Raw genomic sequence first — 23,093 nt, forward strand, 5'->3', positions numbered from 1 at the left:
CCAGCTGCCATTTTAAACGGGAACAACAAAGAGTCTGTGTGGCAAAGGTGTGCAGGGGTGTGTGTGTGTGCGGGGGGGGGACCTCAGGTAGCCCGCATCTTTGGATTGCTACATGGGAATCAGGTGCCCGCTCCAAAGTGGATCAGGAAGTGGATTCCTTCGGCCTCTGAAAGTAATGACTGCCTGCAAAATGAAGCTGGGGGTGAGGAGATAAGAACTGCTCCCGATCCAGGTAAGAGCTCTTTGTTTTCTCTTTTGACATGGGAGAAGTTTAAGAACATTCCTGGGACGCCAATTCCTGGGAGGCAGAATCTCTGGTTTTCTTAAAGGCAGGGAAGCATGTCCTTGTGCCAGGGTCAAGGACAGGAAATTAAGCCCCAAAGAGCCCCCTCCAATTTAGGGTCTGGATTCAAGTGGCCAGATAAGATATCCATGGTACACCTGGAATGGCCGCCTTCGGACAGGAGATATTCCTGTGAAGACCTGCAGCAATAAAAAGTGATGGAGCACACAGGTGTGGCGCTACATCTGGGGAATCTGGAGGACGTAGGTTGTAATCCCCACTTGGCCATAAAGGCTTGATGGGTGGCATCAAGCAGGCTACTTCCCTTCTCTCGGTTTAGCCTACCTTGCAGGGATGTTGTGATGGCAAAATGAAAAGGCGAGGCCGTAAGGTCGGTTGTCCGAGTTAGGGTGGGACACGAGCGGATGGCAGGCTGGTCGTGTTTCCTTCCGTGCCCTGAAGTAGCATCGCAGGCTGGGCCTTTGTTAGGGCAGAAGAGCTGATCTGGCTGGTGTTTTTGTTCCCTGATCAGTTGGCAATCCTATTTTTATGTATTTATTTTTAAATGTAAAGGCCGCCCCTCTCCAGGCAGTCTCGGGTGGGGGGGCTTACCACACATCGGCAGTTAAAGCGTGTACAATAAATAGTTTACTAAAGATTAAAAAATCATCAATCTAGAAAAATCAAAGCTCGCTCTGTCAAATACATTTGCCTATCGTGCCCGGAAACCAAACAGGTATTTCCCCCCTCCCTGCCCTGCAGAGAAATAGCCATTATTGCTGGTCCTCTCCTCTGCTGCCACAGGAACCTTCCCCTCTCCTTCTCTAAGTGACAACCTTTCAGATACTTCAAGAGAACCATCCTGTCCCCTCTCAACAGCCTCTTCTCCAGGCTGAACATTCCCAAGTCTAAACTCTCCCTGAACCAATGAAAGAATCAGCCCTTCCAAACTGGTGTAAACTGCTGTTACATTATACTGAGACCCTGAGACAAGCAAAGTTTGTTTAAATGCCTTCCTCAGTGGTAAAATTCAAAGGGAAGGATTGTTACCCAGTTTGCATTCTTAGGTGCAAATAAGGATTCCTTTGATGTGTTCTTAGCTTAATAAAAGGCTTGTTTCAGAATTCTGAAGGCTATTCTGTCTTTTCATTGTTGCATGAGGAAGTCGGTGTGTCTATAAAAATCTGTATCATGGCGGCAATTTCCTCTCGTCTTTAATATCTGTGGAAAAGGTAAATTTCTTTTAAAGATGAGAAGGATGGAAACTATCACCCGCTTAAAAAAAATAGAGTTTGCCTCCGTGGGTTTGCTGAAAACATCAATATCTAATTCCATACAATAGTTTTCAACATTTTTATTAATGATTTGGGTCTGGGTGAAGGGGTGGAGAGACGATTCATTCAATTTGCAGATGACACCAAATTGGGAGGACTGGCAAACACCCCAGAAGGGAAGAGTTCAATGAGATCTGAACATGCTGGGAAAGTGGGCAAATGAGAACAAGATGCAATTCAGGAAGGAGAAATAGAGTTCTACATCTGGGCCACACAGATCAGAACCAGGCATACTGGATGGGAGAGACATTTTTGGGTAGTGTGTGTGAGTGAGATATTGGAGGTAAATATAAGTAGGAAATGTAAAAAAAAGATGAATGCAGTCTTGGGCTGTATCAACACAGCCCAAGGGATCACATCAAAATTGCAAGATGTCCTAGTTCTGCTGTCTACCACAGTGGTCAGATCGCACCTGGAGTCCTGGGTGCATTTCTGGAGGCCTCATTTTAAAAAGGATGTGGACAAAATTGAGAGGGTTCAGAGGAGAGTGGCGAGGATGATCCAGGGCCTGGGGACCAAGGCGTATGGGGAAAAGATGAGGGACTTTGGAATGTCCAGGCTGGAGAAGAGGAGGTTGAGAGGGGACAGGATGGCTCTCTTGAAGTATCTGAAAGGCTGTTGCTTGGAGGAGGGCAGGAAGAGGTTCCTGCTGGCAGCAGAGGAGAGAACCCGCAATAATGGGTTTAAACTATGTATAGGATAGCTATATATCGGGGGGGGGGGACATTCAGTTTGGTGTAATGGTTAGGAGCACAGACTTCTAATCTGGAGAGCTGGATTTGACTCCCCACTCCCCCCACATGCAGCCAGCTGGGTGACCTTGGGCTCGCCACGGCACTGATAAAACTGTTCTGACCAAGCAGTGATATCAGGGCTCTCTCAGCGTCACCCACCTCACAGTGTGTCTGTTGTGGGGAGAGGAAAGGGAAGGCGACTGTAAGCCGCTTTGAGCCTCCTTCGGGTAGAGAAAAGCGGCATATGAGAACCAACTCTTCTTCTTCTTCAGTAATATCAGGGCTCTCTCAGCCTCACCTCCCTCACAGGGTGTCTGTTGTGGGGAGAGGAAAGGGAAGGCGACTGTAAGCCGCTTTGAGCCTCCTTCGGGCAGGGAAAAACAGCATATAAGAACCAACTCTTCTTCTTCTCCAGTAATCTCATGGCTCTCTCAGCCTCCCCCACCTCACAGGGTGTCTGTTGTGGGGAGAGGAAAGAGAAGGCGACTGTAAGCCGCTTTGAGACTACTTCGGGTAGAGAAAAGCGGCATATGAGAACCAACTCTTCTTCTTCTTCAGTAATATCAGGGCTCTCACAGCCTCACCTCCCTCACAGGGTGTCTGTTGTGGGGAGAGGAAAGGGAAGGCGAGTGGACTAGGCTGTGGACTAGGCTGCCTAAGGAGATGGTGAGCTCTCCCTCACTAGTGGTCTTCAAGCAGAGGCACGTATGTGGGCACTGACACTAGGTAAACTGACATGCAAAAGAAGAATTCTAAGCCAGCCAACCACTGGCAAGATTGAGGCTCTGGAAATGCACCAATTTTTGGCTCCATTAAGGCCCCATCGGGTGACTTGGTGGGCTGCCTGAATTGCACAGAAGTTTGGGGGGGGGGGTTCTATAGTTGGTCTCTGCTTGGTCTCTCTTGTTGGAGTCGGTGTTCAATAAAGAGAGGAGGGTTTCGAAGAAACTGCGCTAACCCACAGGTTTAATGTTGGCAACGGGGATGGGGTCGCTGAGCTAGGCAGCCTGCCCTGGCAAGTGACTGGTCCTGCCATTCTCGGGAGAACCTCCCCTTGCACTCAGTGCCCTGCCTGCCCAGCACAGACCGTCCAATCAAGCGCCATCTTACTCTGCCTCCTGAGGAGAGTCTATGCAGTGCCCTTTACAAGACAGGGAGCGCCGTCCCCCACTGTCTGAGAGGGATCTTCTGATTGGCTGTGGTGCCCTCCCCCCCAAGAGACCGGGCCCAGCCTGCTGGAATCACTCGGTATCCTATCACCACAGGGACCGACCCTGTACTTCCTTCTGAGGGGAACAAACTGGCTGGCTGCAGCAGCACCCCAGGTGACCGGGCCCAGTCACTGCTGAGTTCACGCTGGAGCCCTGTCGCCACAGGGACCACCGGATTGGCTAGAGCAGGGGTAGTCGAGCTGTGTTCCTCCAGATGCTCATGGACTACAGTTGGCAGGGGCTCATGGGAATTGTAGTCCATGGACATCTGGAGGAACACAGCTCGACTACCCCTGGGCTAGAGTGTCCCTGTCTGCGGAAACTCCACCAAAACATATCACTATGGCCATGATGGCCAAATTCAGAGCGTTTGACACTAGCAATCAAGCTGGCTGGGATTCCTACATGATGCCCTTGGAGGGCTACTTCGACGGCAACGACATCAAGGATCCTGTCAAGAAGGGCAGCATTCGGCTCAGTGTCTGGAGCTGACCTATGGTTGAGCTTGCCCGGGATCTCCCTACCTACCACCAGGCTCAGGGAATGCACTTACGACAGCATCATTTGTGCCCTCCGACACCGTTTGGGGATGCTCCTTTTACAGATGCAGCCGGCAAGAGTGTGAATCGGTCATCACATTGGTTGCGGCACTCCGTTTAGCAGCTTGCCATTACAACTTTGTCCACCTCGAAAGGAGCCTGTGGACTCCATGATGAGTGCCTGCAGTGTATCATAGAATCATAGAGTTGGAAGGGACCTCCTGGGTCATCTAGTCCAACCCCCTGCACTATGCAGGACACTCACATCCCTATTGCTCATCCACTGTCACCTGCCACCCCCTTGAGCCTTCACAGAATCAGCCTCTCCGTCAGATGGCTATATAGCCTCTGTTAATCTCCAAAGATGGAGAACCCACCACCTCCCGAGGAAGCCTGCTCCACTGAGAAACTGCTCTGTCAGGAACTTCTTCCTGATGTTTAGACGGAATTCCTTTTGAGTTACTTTCATCCCATTGGTTCTGGTCCATCCCTCCGGGGCAAGAGAGAACAACTCTGCTCCATCCACTACATGGCAGCCTTTTACATATTTGAAGATGGTGATCAGATCTCCTCTCAGTCGTCTCCTCTCCAGGCTAAACAGACCAAGCTCCCCCAACCTTTCTTCATATGTCTCCAAACCCCTCACCATCTTTGTTGCCCTCCTCTGGACATGCTCCCGTTTGTCTACATCCCTCTTCAACTGGGGTGCCCAAAACTGAACACAGCACTCCAAGTGAGGCCGAACCAGAGCAGAGTAAAGCGGCACCATCACCTCCCGTGATCTGGACACATGAGGCTCTTGCCGCAGAAGCCCCCACTCACAACACAAAGGAAGTGCACTAGGCCGGAGACTCCACATCAGCAAAAACTAAGTCAATAGTGAGGGCATCATAAGCAAAGTGGGGGATTCAGATGAAGAAGTCGAGAAAATTGGTTTGTCCAACCACCATGCACAGACCATCAGAATGCACAGAGGGGTCTTATTTATGGACACGTGCAGTTTGGGGTCAGTGTGGCCCTGGTTCTTCTACTAATAGCGCATGTTCTCCTCAATTCTGGGACCTTCCCTTCACATACAAAACCATGCCTCCATAGCCCCAAACTCTAGCACCCCCATTATAAAGAATAGATTTTTGCAGATTCCATCTCAGGGGAGATACTATTTGCATGGGTGTAATGTCCCTGACACACTACACCACTTAGTCTTGGAATGTCCTAAATTTGTGCTACACCGCCGTCCTTTAGCTGAACATCTGAAGACATTTGAGGTCTATCTGCGTTGACGAGAAACGTTGGATAAACAATATACTAAACGGGAAGGCCTCAACAACAATTCTAAAAGTAGCTACGTTTCTCTAGGCCAGGGGTAGTCAAACTGCGGCCCTACAGATGTCCACGGACTACAATTCCCACGAGTCCCTGCCAGCGAATGCTGGCAGGGGCTTGTGGGAATTGTAGTCCGTGGACATCTGGAGGGCCGCAGTTTGACTACCCCTGCTCTAGGCGATTTAAATCAAAATCGTTCCATTAGGGTATTTGTAACTATAATTCCCTAAAATTTTAGCGTCTATGCTTTGCCATTCTCATGCCAATAAAGGTACTCTCATTCAAAGAGGAACTGGCTGCTCATCTTGACTCCGTACTCTCCAGTTTCCAGTCCGCCGGCCTCCCTGTTAGGAGAGAAAATTGCCAGCTGGGAGTGTCATCAGTTCTCAGGTTCTTTGTCGGTGCCAAGGGCATACACCCGACCCCGCCCAAAGTCCAGGCTATCTAGGAAGCCCTGAGTCCAAAGACCAAGTCAGAATGGCAAGCTTTCCTGGCCTCCTGAAGTTTATCGTGTATCTCTGTTCAACAAAGCCAGCATAGCTGAGCTGCAGCACCACCTCCATGACCAAAGGTCCCCACAGTCTTGGCCGTCACTGCAGTCAAACAGCGTCCTGGTGCACTTCAGTGAGTGCTTTCTGATTGACCTGGCCTCTGACGCCTGCCCTCACAGCATTGGTGCCATCCTGAGCCCCTGGCTGCTAGACAGCCGGGAGGCTCCCGTCACGTTTTACGCTCGCACCTTGGCTGAGAGGAACTATGCACAAATCGACAAAGAGGCCCTAGCCATCATCGCTGGCATTAAAGAGTTTCAGGGCTTTCTCTACGGTCGGCCCTTTATGGGCCACAAACTGTTGCTGGGCCTTTCTGCTCCAGATAGACAGACTTCTCAGATTCTGGCCCCGCACATGCTCTGGTGGTCTATTATTTTGAATGGGTACTCCTACTTGCTCTTCCACCGTCCAAGCAAAGCTATGGGAAACAACAATGCCCTCGGCCACGGGCCACAGTTGTCCAGCGATGCTGACCCATCACCGGCCCAACACAACCTCCTCCTTAAGGATCTGCCTGAACCCTCACTGGACACCTCCGATATTGCTGCTGCATCATCCAAGGACAGGCTCCTTGCCCAAGTTTTGAACTGGGGCTGAAGGGGGTGGCCACAGGATCGGCCAGAAGCTGAATCCAGCCCTTTCTACTGAACCACCAATGGACTCTGTGCCAACCCCACCGGACCCCCACGAACCTTTGCCACCTCCAGCACTGACTCTGGCCCCGCTGCCTATGTCTCCAGCCTTGCTGCCAGAACTAAGGTGTTCTGGGTGCACATGGACTCCTCCCAAATACTCCCTTTCTTAGGGAGGAGGCACATGTCAGGTACTCCTTCTGTAGAGAGCCAGTTTGGTGTAGTGGTTAGGAGTGCGGACTTCTAATCTGGCATGCCAGGTTCGATTCTGCGCTCCCCCACATGCAGCCAGCTGGGTGACCTTGGACTCGCCACGGCACTGATCAAGCTGTTCTGACCGAGCAGTGTTATCAGGGCTCTCTCAGCCTCACCTACCTCACAGGGTGTCTGTTGCGGGGAGAGGAATGGGAAGGCGATTGTAAGCCGCTTTGAGCCTCCTTCGAGTAGGGAAAAGCGGCATATAAGAACCAACTCTTCTTCTTCTTCTTCTTCTTCTTCTTCTTCTTCTTCTTCTTCTTCTTCTTCTGTTCCCTCTGATCCCCTTAGGTTGCCATCCCTGCCTTTCAACTCTCCCCCTCCTCTTTTTGGATGTGAGAATTTGTGTACTCTCCTCGTGCACCTTTGAAATGTAAACTAGTAGATTTATGTAGCTCCAATGCAGCCATCTGACCAGGCTTGCTGGCAGAGGCTCACGGGAATTGTAGTCCATGGGCATCAGGAGGGCTGCAGTTTGATTACCCCTGACTAAAGTGACGTGCAAATGAAGAATTGTACAACAGCCAATTACTGACAGTTTAGAGACTCTAGAAATGGGCCAATTGTTGGGCTCCGTCAAGGGTCAATCCGGTTACCTGGCAGGCTGCCTGAACTGTGCATAAGGTTGCAGGGTTCTGTGGTTTGCTGTTTGGTATCTTTTCCTGGAGTCGGCGTTCTATAAAGAGCTGATTGTTTTGAAGAAACTGCATCTGCGTGTGCCGAACACACAGACTTAACAGGCTGGGCAGATCCTTATCCTGGATGTTTGAGGCTGATCCTGCGCTGAGCAGGGGGTTGGACGAGATGGCCTCCTTGGCCCCTTCCAACTTTAGGATTCTATGATTCATGCCTTCTTTCTTAATCAAAACATCAAAACGTTATCCTAGAAGGTTCATGTACCATTTCAAATGTAATACTCTTATGCATAGTGTTAATATACTACCCAAACTGGATAAGGAGCTCCTCTGAACCTTTCCAAATGCTGAAAATATCATCCAAATATCTTTTATATTGGATGAAGCTGTTCCTATAGATCAGTGATTCCCAAAGTGGGCGCTACCACCCCCTGGTGGGTGGTGCAGTGATCCAGCGGGGAGGCGATGGGCCACAGGTGCATTTAGGGGCGATGAATAACTATTAAAATTTTAAAAAATTAATTTCTAGAGCGCTGAGTAATATTTTTTTCTGGAAAGGCGGCGGTAGGCCAGATAAGTTTGGGAACCACTGATATAGATCAAGCTTTCTCAACCAGGGTTCCCTGAAACCCTTGAGTTTCTTCAGGGTTCCGGAAGGGTTTCCTGAGTGGGTGGGAGTTAATTATTTTGTATATATATATTTTTTAAATTTGTTAAACACATATTGAGGGATATGACTGTATATGTTCATGTAGACCTCCCCTCCCAAAATGATGGGCCTGGAGGGCATGGGGAAGGGGAGGGGCCCTGGGTGGGCTATGCTTCCCAACTATATTCTGGGGATCTGTAGCACCTGAGCCAATTTAAGGATTTGCAGAGCCCGAGCAGAAGCATCAAGACTGGGGGCAGAGGGAACCCCGCAGAGAGAAAGGGGGGAGGAGGAGAGAGGCGACAGCCCTAATCCATGCGGGGGAAAGGCACCGGAAGTTCGGGGCCCATAGCACATGCCACATGTATCACTGGCCCTGCCCCTGCGACAAAGTTGGTTAGTCTTTCAGGTGCTCCTGGACTCTTGCTCTTTTTTTGTTGCTACCCACAGACTTACCCACGTTACTCTACTTCACAGGGGGGGTTGTGTAGATAGAGTGGAAGAATGGAGAACAATGTAAGCCCCTTTACGTCCCTGCTGGGGGAAAGGCAGGGTATAAATGAAGTAAAAAATAACCATATGCTCCAGCTTGTTAAGGCAGAAACACCTCCCACACTGATAACCTTACACACCTTGGATTAATCAATGCTATGCAGTGCAATAAATTGAGAATCTACCTGGCAGCCCGCCCTGCCCTGACTAGCCCAGGCTTGCCCGGTGTTGTCAGGCCTCAGAGCTAGAGAATAATAGCAACCCACTTTCCACGAAATCCAGCAGAGAAAGGAAAGCAAAGCGCTATGCAAGCAAAAAAAAATTATTTTCTGATTCCTCCCTGTGTGGCTTCTTATGAGTTCAAAAATATAAATTCAAAAAAGGTCTACATTTCTTTCACTATTCATAATAAAGCATATCTTCAAATGAGAAAGTAATACAATCTTTAACACTTAGCCGTATAAATATTTGTGCAGAGCCCTCCTGGGCGGAGCCAGTCCAGCCTCAACTTCTGGTCCCTGGAATGTTACAGGCTAATCAGGAAGCACACAGCAAAGCTGCGTGCATCCTGATTAGGCTGGCCCTGCTCACATCCACCCCCAACAAACTGGGTGAGGAGTACTCTGGCCTGGGACCGCAGTGGGCCTCAGCCAAGACCATGGCATGGGAGGGAAGGGAGGTAAGCTCAGGATTTACTGGTTGTGTGGGGGTGTGAGGAAGGGCGCAACTCCTACCAGCATTTCCCCTGGGCCCAAAAAGGCTCTGCTGCAGCCTCTCCATGCCTTGGCAAGCCTTCCTTATACCCCTGAGTGCCAGTAAGTCATGAGCTCACCTCCCTCCCCATCCATGCCGTGGTCTTGGCTGCAGTCCTAGGCCCTCTGCGGTCCCAGGCCAGAGTACTCCTCACAGTTTATTGGGGGCAAGTGCGAGTGGGGCAGGCCCAATCAGGATGCCCTGATTAGCCCATAACATTCCAGGGTCTAGAAGCAGAGGCTTGACTGGCTCTGCCCAGGAGGGCTCTGGGCAAATAGTGTTAAAGATTGTATTACTTTCTCATTTGAAGATATATCTATTATGGATGATGGAAGAAATGTAGGCATCTTTTGAACTTGTATTTTTGAACTCATAAGAAACCACACTGAGAGGAATGTTGAGGTTCTTGATCGCTGTTCTCTATTACTGCTTGTTACTCTTGTTAAATGTCTGACATGGTTACTGAGTTATACTGTACTAGATTTAAAGCCCATTGTATGTTTAAATACAATGGGCACTAGAAAGGGAAGATTAGAGAGTGCCCGTGGTGGCAGGGTGTTAGTGGTGTTTGGGCAGAATGGATGGGAGAGTTTAAGAAAGTAAGTTTCGGAAAGCTGTCTTCCTTGTTCTCTCTCTCTTGTATGTCTCCGGCTGTGTCACTGTGCCTTTATCTCTCAATCTCCCTCGCTCTCTGTGTGTCTTTGTGTCCTCCTTCCTTCTATCCGTGCACCCATCTATCCAGGCTCCCCTGATCTCCTGTCTGTTTCCCAGCCAGCCCTGTCGCCGGTAACTAGATGGTTTTCTGTCCTGCCTTCCGCGCCTCGTTCCTGTGTATGTCTCTGGTCTTTCTTTTTCTCTCTGGCTGGATCGCTCCACCTGTGTTTCTGTCTCTGCCTTTCTGACCCCCGTGCGTCGATCTCTCCAGCCAGCCTTCCAAATAGGTCTTTATGTCCTGTCTGTCTGCCAGCCAGAACTGTGTCCTCGAGCTGTCTCACTGTCGGTATATCGGGGGGAAGGGGGAGGGAGGGGTGGGAGGGGCGAGGCATGGATTTCTGGGGCCGAGGGCTCGTTTCCTGGAGGCGCGTGGTCTCGGCGTTGTTCTTGCACGGCAAGTGGAGGCGGGCATTTTGCGAGCGGCTTGGGAAGGGGGCGGGGAAGCGTCACAGAGCTGTCTGCTGGTCAGCGGCTCCTGATTGGGCCATGCGGCCAGTGACTGTAAGTTAAAGTTATGAGGTGGCGTGAAGCTGCTCCCGACCCCACCACCCTCAGCTGTCGCCTCCGCTGCCGGCAGTCTCAAGGCAAAAGGGCAGTGAGTGGAATTTACAGTTTTAAGGCGGCTCCCTTGCCCCGCGGGCGAGGAGGAAGGGGGGCAGACAGCAAGGGTCCAATTCGCACCTGCGAATTAGTCAGTCCGAGGGCAAGGGACCAATTCGTGCCTGCCGATTGCTTCCTCCGATTGTCAGTCCGGGGGAAGGGGCCTATGAGCACCCTTCCTCATCACGGACAGGGCCCACCTTTGGTGCCCTTAACGAATTATTTTATCCGCTCCGCTAGGAGCGGTTAAAGATTGTTCCCATGTCCCTGTCCACCTGCGTTCCATGTAAACTGCCCTGAGCCCCAGGGGAGGGTGGTATAGAAGTGCAATAGATAAATATATAAATAAAATTTCATATTGGGGAGGAGCACCCTCATCTTTTCAGTGCTCTGAGTGTCTTAATCGGCCTTGGCCAGCCTCAGGCACTGGATTCTTGCAGCTGAAGGTACAGGAAGTCGCCTGACCGGTTCTCCCCCCACCCCCCTGGCTGCCTCACTTGCTCCAGGGGCATCTCCCTCTGCTAGCATTTCCGCCTCAGCCAGGGTTCCTCCCAAGCAGGGGGAGGAAATAATCCAGAGGCTGGATTATTTGTGGCAAGGTCATGCTCAAGGGTGAAGTGGGCTTGGGGAGGGGAGGAGTTTAACCCCCTCACACCCACAAGAGATTAAATAAAAGAAATACTATAAAAAGCTATTCACTGAATCAACGAACGAACTATTAACAATGGTAAGAGATAGGAAAATAATAGGAAAAGGAGTTTGAAAATGGAAGGAAAAGTGAGAAAGAACTAATGAAGAAGTTTGATGAAGGAGTTTGCAGTCGTGGTTAAGAGCAGCAGCTTCTAATGCTGGCGAGCCGAGTTTGATTCCCTGCTCTGCCACATGGAGCCAGCTGGATGACCTTGGGCTAATCACCATCCTGTTAGAGCTGTTAGAACAGAGCAGTTCTGTTAGAGCTCTCTCGGCCCCACCTACCTCATAGGGTGTCTGTTGTGGAGTGAGGATGGGAAGGTGTTTGTAAAGCCACTTTGAGACTCCTTTGCTTAAAGAAAAGTGGGATATAAAACTCTTCTTCTGGAATTTATTGTAAACCCCCTCCCCAAGGCTGTGCACATGGGGGAGGGGGAACCTCCGAAACTTTAAATAAATAGTACAAAAAGCCACTCATTGAATCAACAAATGGCAAGAGATAGAAAAACAGGAAAAGAGGTAACAAACTCAAGAAAAAGTGAGAAATAACCCAATAACGTTTCAGGAAGGTTCTGCAATTTATTGCACCCCCCCCCCCAAAAAGAAAAAGCCATGCACAAGTGGAGTTGGGGGGTGTTAACCCCCCCCTAAAAGAAATAATACAAAAAGCCTCTCGCGGAATCAATTCAAACCTTCTAACAATGAGCCCAGCGAGGAAAAATAAGGGGGGAAAGAAGTTAAAAAATTATACACAGGATCATAAACAAACCAAGAAAGAGAAAGAAAAAAGTGAGGCAGACCCAACTGAAGGCCCTATATCTCGCCCTATATCAGCCATCCTGCGCCCGTCTGGGCGGGTGGGCGGCGACTTTGCCCGGGCAAGGAGGGCGCTTCTGCGTCCTGCTGCGCCGCCGCTCCGGGCAGCCGTCGAGGGGAGGGACCGTGGCCGAGGGGGCCGGCGAGAGGCGTCTGCGGCGGACTCCTGCCGCTTTGGCCTCCAGCGCAGCCTCGACGCCGGCCGATTCCAGACGAGGAGCGGCAGGAACCGGGGAAAACGGACGGCCGGCGTCGGAGAAAGACAGCGGCCAGGCTGCCGAGGGGGTCCCGCCTCTGGGCGCCTTTGGAGCATCCCGTTTGCACCAGCTGCGCTTGCCTGGAAGCCCCCCGCCCCCAAACTGAAGGTCAGTCCCTGATAAGAAGATGGGGGTTGCTGAGGGTGGGGGGGGGGGTGCAGGGGTCCAAGGGCACCCACCCACACCCCTCCGCTTTCTTTCCACCTGAAGACAAATAGGATAGCAATGCCAGAATCTTTCGGAACTAGGGACCAACAGCGGAGTATTCATGGGCTCATGGCATCCCAGAGAGGGAAGGAACCTCCAGGGTCATCTAGTCCAACCCCCTGCAGAATGCAGGGAATTCACAACTACCTGCCCACCCACCGGGACCCCAATTCCATGCCCCAGTGATCCCCCCGATCAAAAATCTCCAGAATCCAGCCTGGCCTGGAGGAAATTGACCTCCCATCCCACAGTGGCAGTCAGCAATTCTCTGGGTATGCAAGGAAAGGTCACAAGAGACGAACACTGGCACATCCCTTCCTGCCCCCCCCCCTCACAATTTGCCCGTTCATAAAATCAGTATTTCTGTCAGATGGCTTTCTAGCCTCTGCTTAGAAACTGCCAAAGAAGGAGACCCCCCCCCCCACCTCCCAAGGAAGCCTGGTCCACTGAGGAACTGCGCTCACTGTCATGGTTTGGGCTTTTTTGTTTACATTTTAATTGCTGTTTTGAAATGTTTTGATATCAACTTTGTATGTTTTTATTGTCAGCCACAGGAAGCCTGTTGCCAGGGAGGGCAGCCAATAAACCTTTAGTAGTAGTAGTAGTAGTAGTAGTAGTTGTAGTAATAGTAATAGTATTTCCCAGGTGCCTCTAGGTGGTTTTAGGGAGGGGGTGGGGTCAGATAGGGCTTCCGCCCAGAAGGGTAAAACTATTGCCTATTGAACATTTGATTGGTGGTGCAGATTTTTTTGTTTTAGAATCCTAGAGAGGGACAAGGCCACATAGGTCATCTAGTCCCACCTCCTGCTCAGTGCAGGATCAGCCTCAAGCATCCAGGAGAAGGATCTGCCCAGCCACTGCTTGAAGACCGCCAGTGAGGGGGAGCTCCCCACCTCCTTGGGCAGCCCATTCCTCTGCTGAACTAGACTCACAGAATCCTAGAGTGGGAAGGGGCCACACAGGCCATCTAGTCCCACCCCCTGCTCAGTGCAGGATCAGCCTCAAGCATCCAGGATAAGGATCTCTGTCCAGGCGCTGCTTGAAGACCACCAGTGAGGGGGAGCTCCCCACCTCCTGAGGCAGCCCATTCCTCTGCTGAACTAGACTCACAGAATCCTAGAGTGGGAAGGGGCCACACAGGCCATCTAGTCCCACCCCCTGCTCAGTGCAGGATCAGCCTCAAGCATCCAGGATAAGGATCTCTGTCCAGGCGCTGCTTGAAGACCACCAGTGAGGGGGAGCTCCCCACCTCCTGAGGCAGCCCATTCCTCTGCTGAACTAGACTCACAGAATCCTAGAGTGGGAAGGGGCCACACAGGCCACCTAGTCCCACCCCCTGCTCAGTGCAGGATCAGCCTCAAGCATCCAGGATAAGGATCTGTCCAGCAATTTACATTAGAACCCTCGTATTGAGTCTGCCAAGAAAACGCTAGAGGGCGTCACCCCAAGGGTCAGACATGACTCGGTGCTTGCACAGGGGATACCTTTACCTTTACCTTTAAATGATACCTACAATAAATATATTGACTTTAAGTATATAACATCTTTAACAAGAACTTGCATTGTATAAAACAGTTTATAATTTAACATTCAACATTTGGTGCTCAACAATTCAATTTTTTTTTGCACCATGCAAGCAGTTAATAATTTGTCTACTGTGGATGCAGTTGATGGTGGGAGGGGCATCTGGGCTCTAGCTCATCGTTTGTTTGGCCTAATGCTTGGTGGAAGAGCTCCCTTTTGCAGACCCTGCTGAATTGCTTTAGCACCTGGGCCTATTCTGCACACAATAGATAATGCACTTTCAATGCACTTTAGAAGTTGATTTTTCTGTTCCGCACAGCTGCCAAAGCATATTGGAAGTGCATTATCCTGTGTGTGCAGAATGGGCCCTGGAAGCTCATTCCACTAGGTGGGGGCCAAGACCAAGAAAGTCCTGGCTCTGGTTGATGACAACCATGTTTCCCTGGGGTCAGGGACCACCAGTTTGTTGGTGTTGGTAGAATGTAGTGCTCTTCAGGGGGCGTAGGTAGAGAGACAGTTAGGGCCCAGACCACGTATGGCCTTGAAGGTGATTACCAGAACCTGAAGCCTGATTCGGTAGTCAGCAGGTAGCCAGTGCAGCTGTTGGAGTGTGGGCCGGATGCGGGCCCTCGAAGCTGTTCTTCCACCTCACCCCAATCTAGTGCCCACTGTATTCCTGAGTGCGCTCATATAATCCCCGAGTTGAACCCAAACGTGGAAGTCATATGGTACCTACGGAAGACAACAGCCACGTTTAACAGGCAATTTTGTGTGTCTCTTGACAGCTGATTGCCACCGACTGTGACCTTGCCAGCCTCGGAATCTCCCGACTGTCTTGAAGAATGTTCAGTAACAAGAAGCAATACGACAGTCCCCCCAACGGGTACGGGGATGATTATGGGTACGACATCCACTCGCCTCCTCCCGGCTCCTACTACGTAGAAGACGTACCCCAGTATTTCTACAAGTGGAATTCTCCGCCAGGCGTGGTGAGGATCCTGGAGGCAATAGGGATCGTGCTCTGCGTCGCCATCTTTGCTTGTGTGGCGTCCACCTTGGCCTGGGAATACGGTTATGGCTACGGTTACGGGGGCACCATGGGTGGCTACTACGGGAGCGGATACGGTGGCGGCATGGGCAGCTACTACGGGAGCGGATACGGAGGCGGGTACGGGGGCTACGGCGGTTACGGTGGCTATTACGGAGGCATGACCAACCCTCGGGCTGCGAACGGCTTCATGATCGCCATGTCCGTGCTGGCGTTCATCGCTCTCCTGGCGCTCCTCATCACCAGCCTCACCAAGTCCGACGGGTCCCGCTCCAGGAAGTTCTACTTGGTGGTCATCATTGTGTGTGCCGTCTTGGCCTTCATCATGCTCATCGCTTCCATTGTCTACGTTGTGGGAGTCAACCCCCGTGCACAGATGTCCAGCAGCTACTATTACAACCCCATGTTGGCCATGTGCAACCAGATCTATTCGACTGGGAACTACATGAACCAGTACCTCTATCACTACTGCATCGTTGACCCACAAGAGGTATGAGTAGCTTTTCTGTGGTCTTTTGTCTAGAGATTGTATACAATTTTTAATTAACAGGGCAGGGGGGGATCAGACGTCCCCAGAGAGCCAGCTTGGTGTAATGGTTTGGAGTGTGGACTTCTAATCTGGCAAGCAGCAAAAGGACTAAGGAGAGGAGACAAGCCCACACAGAAGAGGGCAGGTGAAGCATTCCAGCACACACATTCCAGCCAGACCCCTGCACAAGGTTTTTAAAGGGGTGGGGTGGTAGTGGTTTCCAATACATTCAAGAACCTTCGTAAAGCTTCTTTATGAAGCCAGTTTGGTGTAGTGGTTAGGAGTGCGGACTTCTAATCTGGAGAGCCGAGTTCTATTCTGCACTCTCCCACGTGCAACCAGCTGGCTGACCTTGGGCCCACCCAAGCACTGATAAAGCTGTTCTGATCGAGCAATGATATCAGAGCTCTCTCAGCCTCACCCACCTCACAGGGTGTCTTGTTGTGGGGAGAGGAAAGGCGACTGTAAGCCACTTGGAGACTCCTTGGGTAGAGAAAAGCGGTATATAAGAACCAACTTTTCTTCTTCAGTAATATCAGGGCTCTCTCAGCCTCACCCACCTCACAGAGTGTCTGTTGTGGGGAGAGGAAAGGGAAGGCGACTGTAAGCCGCTTTGAGCCTACTTTTGGTAGAGATAAGCAGCATATAAGTACCAACTCTTCTTCTTTTTCTTCTTCTTCTTCATTAGTCCTTTTTTCACTTTTTCTTGAATTTTAAAACTCCTTTCCCATTATTTATCTATCTCATACCATGGCCAATAGGTTTTCGTTGGTTCAATAAGTGCCTTTTTGTATTATTTCTTTGATTTAATCTTTTTTAGGGGGTTAACCACTACCCCCCCCCCAAAAAAAAAAACTTTGTGCACAGCCTTGCACACAACAATGGCATCGGGTGCTGTATTTTATAGGGCAAAGTGCTACCTGAGGGAGCATTGATGTATTTGCCCCCAAAACAATATCTTGAGCTGTCAGGAGGCGGACCATGACTTTGGGAGTTACGTGACAAGATTTTCTGAAGTTGTCTGATGGTTCTTGATGACCCCTTGATTGCTGGACAGGAAAGCTAGCAGATTTGGAGAGTTAGCGTTCAGTGTTACCTATTCATGGTCTGTGGGCCTGGGGGAAGTGAGGGAGGTGAGAGATTGAGCAGTTGATGAGATTAGTACCATTTCTTGGAGAACCTTGGCATCCCAAAGATACGCATCCTGGCTTTGGGTGGGGAGAGAATGCAAGCAGTTAATCCGCTCCCAGCCATTTTACTAATCTAGAGTCCAGGGAAGGCCAGGGAGCCTGGTAACTGGCTGCTTGAGAGAAGACGATGTACCTTTAGTGTGGAGAGCCATTTCTGCCAGACTGCATGTCGCAAGGTGACCTCTGGAGGTGTTGCAGAAGGGCATTTATGTTTTGGCTTTCTATAAACTGCCCCTCCAGAATGATAAGGGGGTCTAGCTACTAACATATGCTCTCTATTTTGGTCTCCACCTCTCCCTTGACAAACCCCACCTCTGTTCTAACAAGCACCTCCTCTTCGCGCCAAGGTACCGCCTCTGCTTCTGCAGACACCCCCCTTTAGCTCCACCCCCTGCTCTGGCAAGTTCCACCCTTTAGCTCCTCCCCCTGCTCCCTCCTTTAGAAGCTCTGTGACCCTCCATGTAGGTTTGAAAAGTCTCTTTAGCTTCTTTTCATCACTGTATTTCCAAGCTAAAACTCCACTGAAACAAAGTTTCCAAGCCAAAAGTTGCTAAATGAACTTTCAAATCATAGAGTAGGAAGGAATCATCCAGGCCATCAAGCCCAACCCCCTGCTCAGTGCAGGATCAGCCTCAAGCATCCAGGATAAGGATCTGTCCAGCCACTGTTTGAAGGCTGCCAGTGAGGGGGAGCTCCCCACCTCCTTAGGCAGCCCATTCCACTGCTGAGTGAATTTTCTCTCTGATATCTAGCCAATATTGTTCTCCATGTAGTTCGAACCTGTTACTGCGGGTCCTCTCCTCTGCTGCCAACAGAACCGCTCCCTGCCCTCCTCCAAGTGACAACCTTGCAAATATTTAAAGAGGGCCATCCTGTCTCCTCTCAGCCTCCTCTTCTGCAGGCTGAACATTTACCCCAAGCCTTTGCTATCTCTTCCAGCCTCATCGCTCAGTCCTTTAGGGATGAGCCCAAGATGGTCTTTGGGGCAGACCCTGAGTTAATGCTCTGTGCCTGGCAAGAAGCTGAGTCACACAACGCCAGCGCAAACAGTATTTAAAAAGGAAAGTGGCCTCCTTAGGCAACCAGTTTCGGGGTGGACAGAAAATAATCTGGGCGTGTGAAGGTGCGGGCTGGCATTCTGCACCACCACCCAGTCTGGCTGATAAGATAAGCCCTAGTATTTGTGCCCACTGGTGGCGTTCTCCTCTGGTGCCCAGTGATGTGCCGTGCTGGGTTCATGTATCTGAATGTACACAATTAATTTCCCCTCCTCAGGAGCTCCGACCTTTAACAAGCTCCAGCATTTGGGTTTCTTTGTACAATGCACCGTTGACACAGGGAGCTTGCTGTCACAGGACAGGACGGTGGCTTAAAAGGGGATTGGACATGTTTGCAGAGGAGTGGTCCATCGGGGGCTATTGACTATGGTGGCTGCATGTTCAGAGGCCACCTGCTTTGGTTTTGAGAAGCAGGAGCAAAAAAAGAAGGGCTGGCTGTTATTTCGTGCTCTGTTTGTAGGGTTTTGTTAGCAGTGTTGTGGGAATTCGGGTGCTGGACTGACCGGGGGCAATTCTTGCGATTTCAGGTTGATAATCCGAAAACTACTATGGTTAATGGAAGCCACCCCATAAACTCCATCTGTGACATGCCAAAGGGGGAACAATAAGAGCTCAAAGTGTATGGGGGAGGGGGCGCGTTTTTGGCTGAGGGAGATTTCAGCAGGAGTTGGGGAATGAACCAGATTAAGCTAGTGAGACACTTGTGAGAAACTTGCCTGGGTGCCCCTTAATCATAGAGTTGAATGGGATCATACAAGTCATCTAGTCCAAGGGTAGTCAGCCTGTGGTCCTCCAGATGTTCATGGACTACAGTTCCCATGAGCTCCTGCCAGCAAATGCTGGCAGGGGCTCATGGGAATTGTAGTCCATGGACATCTGGAGGACCACAGGTTAGTCTACCCTTCTGCTCAATGAAGGTTCAACATGAAGCATCCAGAATAAGGATCTGTCCAGCTGCTGTGTGAAAACCGCCAGGGAGGGGGAGCTCACCATCTCCTTAGGCAGCCAAGTCCAGTCCAGAACTACTTGGACTGTGAAAATCCCAACACACACACACACACATACTTGATACCTAGCCAATACATGTAGTTTAAGACCATCAGTGTGGGTCCTCTCCTCTGCTGCCTACAGGAACCACTCCCTGCCCTCCTCCACCAAATCACACCATTTCAAATACTTCAAGAATGGAATTTCGTCATGTCTCAACCTCCTGTTCTCCAGGCTGAACATTCCCAAGGCTTTCCTCCTAGGGCTTGGCCCCCAGGTCCCGGATCATTCTCCTCGCTCTCCTCTGAACCCTCTCCATTTTGTCCACGCCCTTTTTGAAGTGAGGCCTCCTGAACTGCACACAGGACTCCAGGTGGGGCCTGACTCATGCAGTATCCAGCAGGACTATGTGATGCCTCTCTTGATCTCACCCAAGACTGCACTTGCCTTCTTTACCACTGCATCACCCTGTCTGCTCATATTTAGCTTACAGTCCACAAGGACCCCAAGATCTCATTTGCACAAATGGCTCCCCAGCAGCGTCTCTCCCATCCAGGGTGCAGGCATCTCGTTTTGGTGACCCGGATGCAGAACTCTGCACTTCTCCGTACTGAATTGCCTCTTGAATTCCTCTCTCCCTCCAGGCTGTGGCAATCGTCTGTGGTTTCCTCCTCGTCATCCTTCTTTGTGTCATCTGCTTCTTTGCCAGCAAGACACGGAAGAAGATCTGGAGGTACGGGAAGCCTAACATTTACTGGGACAAGCCAGTATCCTTCCAGGAGGGACCCAACGTAGAGGAGTGGGTAAGTTTTGTGCCTCTTTGGATGCCAGTGCCTGCCTGCCTGCCTGCCTGCCTGCCTTTCCTTCCTTCCTTCCTTCCTTCCTTCCTTCCTTCCTTCCTTCCTTCCTTCCTTCCTTCCTTCCTTCCTTCCTTCCTTCCTTCCTTCCTTCCTTCCTTCCTTCCTTCCTTCCTTCCTTCCTTCCTTCCTCCCTCCCTCCCTCCCTCCCTCCCTCCCTCCCTCCCTTCCTTCCTTCCTTCCTTCCTTCCTTCCTTCCTTCCTTCCTTCGGTGGTTTCTGGTTGCAAACTATAACAATGGGAACAGGTTCAGAGCAGAATACATTGGTAGATTTTTTAGGAGGGAGGGAGCAGGGGCCCTGTGGATGTTTTTGGTCACTGGGTCTCAGCCTATGGATTTTTACCCACAACCGTCTCATCAGAGAGGGATTCAGCCCAGAGCCTCCAACCTCTTAGAGCAGTGGTCCCCAACCTTTTTATCACCGGGGACCACTCAACGCCGGGGACCACTCAATGCCTTTTACTGAGGCCCAGTGGGGGGGGGGTAATTTACTCCTCTACTCTCAACCACTGCCCTAACGCTCTCTGATCGCTATGGTCATGTTTAAGCATCCCTTCAAAATAAAATACAGACACGCCACAACAATGAACCTAAGGAACCTTTTATTTTCATGGAAATTTTAACTCATGACAAGGACAAATCAATGGGAACCCTGAGCTTGTTTCTCTGCAACGAGATAATCCCATCTGGGAGTGATGGGAGACAAGGACACCCAAAGTGTGTTGTAAAGGGCCGGGGGGGGGGGGGAGAAGGCGTCCTTCGCGGCCCACCTCCAATTAGCCGAAGGACCACATGTAGTCCGCAGCCCACAGGTTGGGGATCGCTATCTTAGAGCACCTTTTTTTCAGTCTTTTGACTGTGAAAGAGCCCCTGAAATGAATTTTCAGGCTTCGAAGATGGTGGAAGTGATGTCAGCTGGCCACGCCTCCCTGACATGCCACGCCCCCCAAGTGGCATGACCACCCGTACGCCCCTTTGGCCTTCTTTCACCCCCCCTACCTTTACTACTACGACAATGGCTTTGCCTCATGTAGGCCGGAAAGAAGGGCAGGAGCTGAGAAGACAGCCCAGACTCCCCCCACTTTGATTTTTATACCCACGGCCTACCCATCAAGCCTTCTGGCTGAAGGCTGCCAGTTCCCTAACTCATGGCCAAGTCATTTAGGCAGGAGGGGAAGGCTACAGACCCGCTCTTGAACTGCTGCAGACCCCCAGGGATCCACAGACCCCCAGTTGGGAAGCCCCACCTTAGAGCCCGGGTCACCTCCGGACACAGGGTGGTAGGTGCAATCACAAAATGGCTGCTGTGGTTGCTGGGAACAACTACAAAATGGTCACTGCATTAGGTACACACACACACACACACATAGACACAGGAGAAAACCCAAACACAGGGAACCAAAAAAAGTAATTTTTTTAAAATGCTCTAGTAAAAAGGGGAGAGAAAGAATAAAGAAGAGTTGGCTTTTTATACCCTGCTTTTCACTGCCTGAAGGAGTTTAACACCAGCTTACAATCGCCATTCCTTCCTCTCCCCACAACAGTCACCACAGTAAGAGAAACTGAGAGAGCTCTGGAAGAACTGCTCTGGGAGAAGAGCTGTGTGACAAGCCCAAGGTCACCCAGCTGGCTGCCGTGTGGGGGGTGGAGCGTGGAATCAAACCCAGCTTGCCAGATTAGAAGCGGCCCCTCTTCATCACTACACCAGCTGGCTCTGCGGAGGTGGTTTGTGCCAAAACAGTGTTATTCCAATTGAGATCCCCACGACCAAATAGCAGTTCTCCTGGCAGTATGCCCACCTGGCTACATCCACTTTGTAAAAACACTTGGTAGACACCAGAAAAGGCGCCCACCACCCCATAGGTCAGGTGTTTCTCTTTGGGCCTCCTTTTTCCACTCCTTCCAAAAGGGCCACGTGGTTAGCCTTTGTTATCAGCCGCTGGTGGGAATAATAAATATATACTGTGACTTTCCAAGCCCTGGATCTGATGGGCCACTGGCCCACAATCCTGAGACCGAGAGAGAAAGGGTGTGAAGCAGAGCCGCACTCCCTCCGCAGCACCCTTGACTGTTTGCTGACAGCAGGCTCTGGTTTCGGTCATATGAATGATTAATCGCTGCGGCGGTGAGCCCCACAGAGAGCTGGCGGAAAGGTCACGTAGTCATGGCTCCTGGGCACCCTTGCAAGAAGAGAAGGAGGAGCTTATCTCCAGGACGTTACGGTTCCGTGCACACCAGCATTGCTTACCAGAGGATAATCATGGTCCACTGGGGGGGGGGGGAGGGATTGCTAAAGGATGGGGAACCTCACAGTGGGTACTGACTAGCAGGACAGTCAGAGCGGTTTCTCAGTGGAACAGGCTTCCTCGGGAGGTGGTGGGTTCTCCATCTTTGGAGATTTTTAAACAGAGGCTGGAGAGCCATCTGATGGAGAGGCTGATTCTGTGAAAAATCAAGGTGGTGGCAGGAGATGAGCGATAGGGTTGTGAGTGCCCTGCATAGTGCAGGGGGTTGGACTAGATGACACAGGAGGTCCCTTCCAACTCTATGATTCTATGACTTTTTGCAAAGTTGGTTTTGAGCTACGGTATGGCGCAGCAAATAGGCTTTTGTTCTTGGGCAAGAAGGCTGATTCACTGCCTGAAGGAGTCTCAAAGCAGCTTACAATCGCCGCTCCTTCCTCTCCCCACCACGGTCACCACAGAGAGTGATACTGAGAGAGCTCTGGAAGAACTGCTGTGAGAACAGTTCTGTGACAAACTCAAGGTCACCCAGCTGGCTGCTGTGTTGGGGCAGTTTAAATTCAGGTTAGAACCCTGGTCACACACAAACAGCCATGAAGCAACTTCATGCTGAATCAGGCGATTCCCCCATCACAGTCTATTACCTTCTCTGGCTGGCAGCAGCTCTCCCAGGTCTCAGTCCAAGCCGGTTTAAGGATTCATGGGGCTCGTAGCACATGCTACAAGTGTTACTAGGATAAACAGCCGCTGCCTCAAACAGAGGTCTTTCACATCACCTACTGCCTTGTTAGGTCCATAGGTTCATGGACCAGGACGCTGGGAGTTCATTTCACCTCTGTATTGGGACCAGCAAGGTGGTACAAGAGCTAAAAAGTGAACTGAGAGAACCTACCAATAACCCCATTTTATATACAAATACAGAACAAAAGATCCTCCCACCAGTACACACTATAGGTCAGTTTCACTTTAAGCAGATAG

The 23,093-nt window shown here is 50.8% G+C and overlaps 1 protein-coding gene across 2 annotated transcripts in view; it reads left to right on the forward strand.

Moving 5' to 3' along the window:
- Nucleotides 1-23,093, forward strand: part of LOC143834970 (occludin-like) — a 33,305-nt gene continuing 10,212 nt past the window's right edge. Inside the window, exons 1-3 of one of the 2 annotated variants that reach the window (XM_077331964.1) lie at nt 1-232; nt 14,988-15,740; nt 19,659-19,817. In XM_077331964.1, coding sequence (XP_077188079.1) covers nt 15,045-15,740; nt 19,659-19,817 — 855 coding nt within the window. In that variant the 5' untranslated portion in view covers nt 1-232; nt 14,988-15,044. Of the gene's footprint in view, nt 233-12,288; nt 12,580-14,987; nt 15,741-19,658; nt 19,818-23,093 lie in introns of those variants that run through there. The other variant, XM_077331965.1, reaches the window with a different exon arrangement.

The sequence above is a fragment of the Paroedura picta genome, chromosome 4 (genome assembly GCF_049243985.1).
Source record: "Paroedura picta isolate Pp20150507F chromosome 4, Ppicta_v3.0, whole genome shotgun sequence".
NCBI classification, from domain to species: Eukaryota; Metazoa; Chordata; class Lepidosauria; order Squamata; family Gekkonidae; genus Paroedura; species Paroedura picta.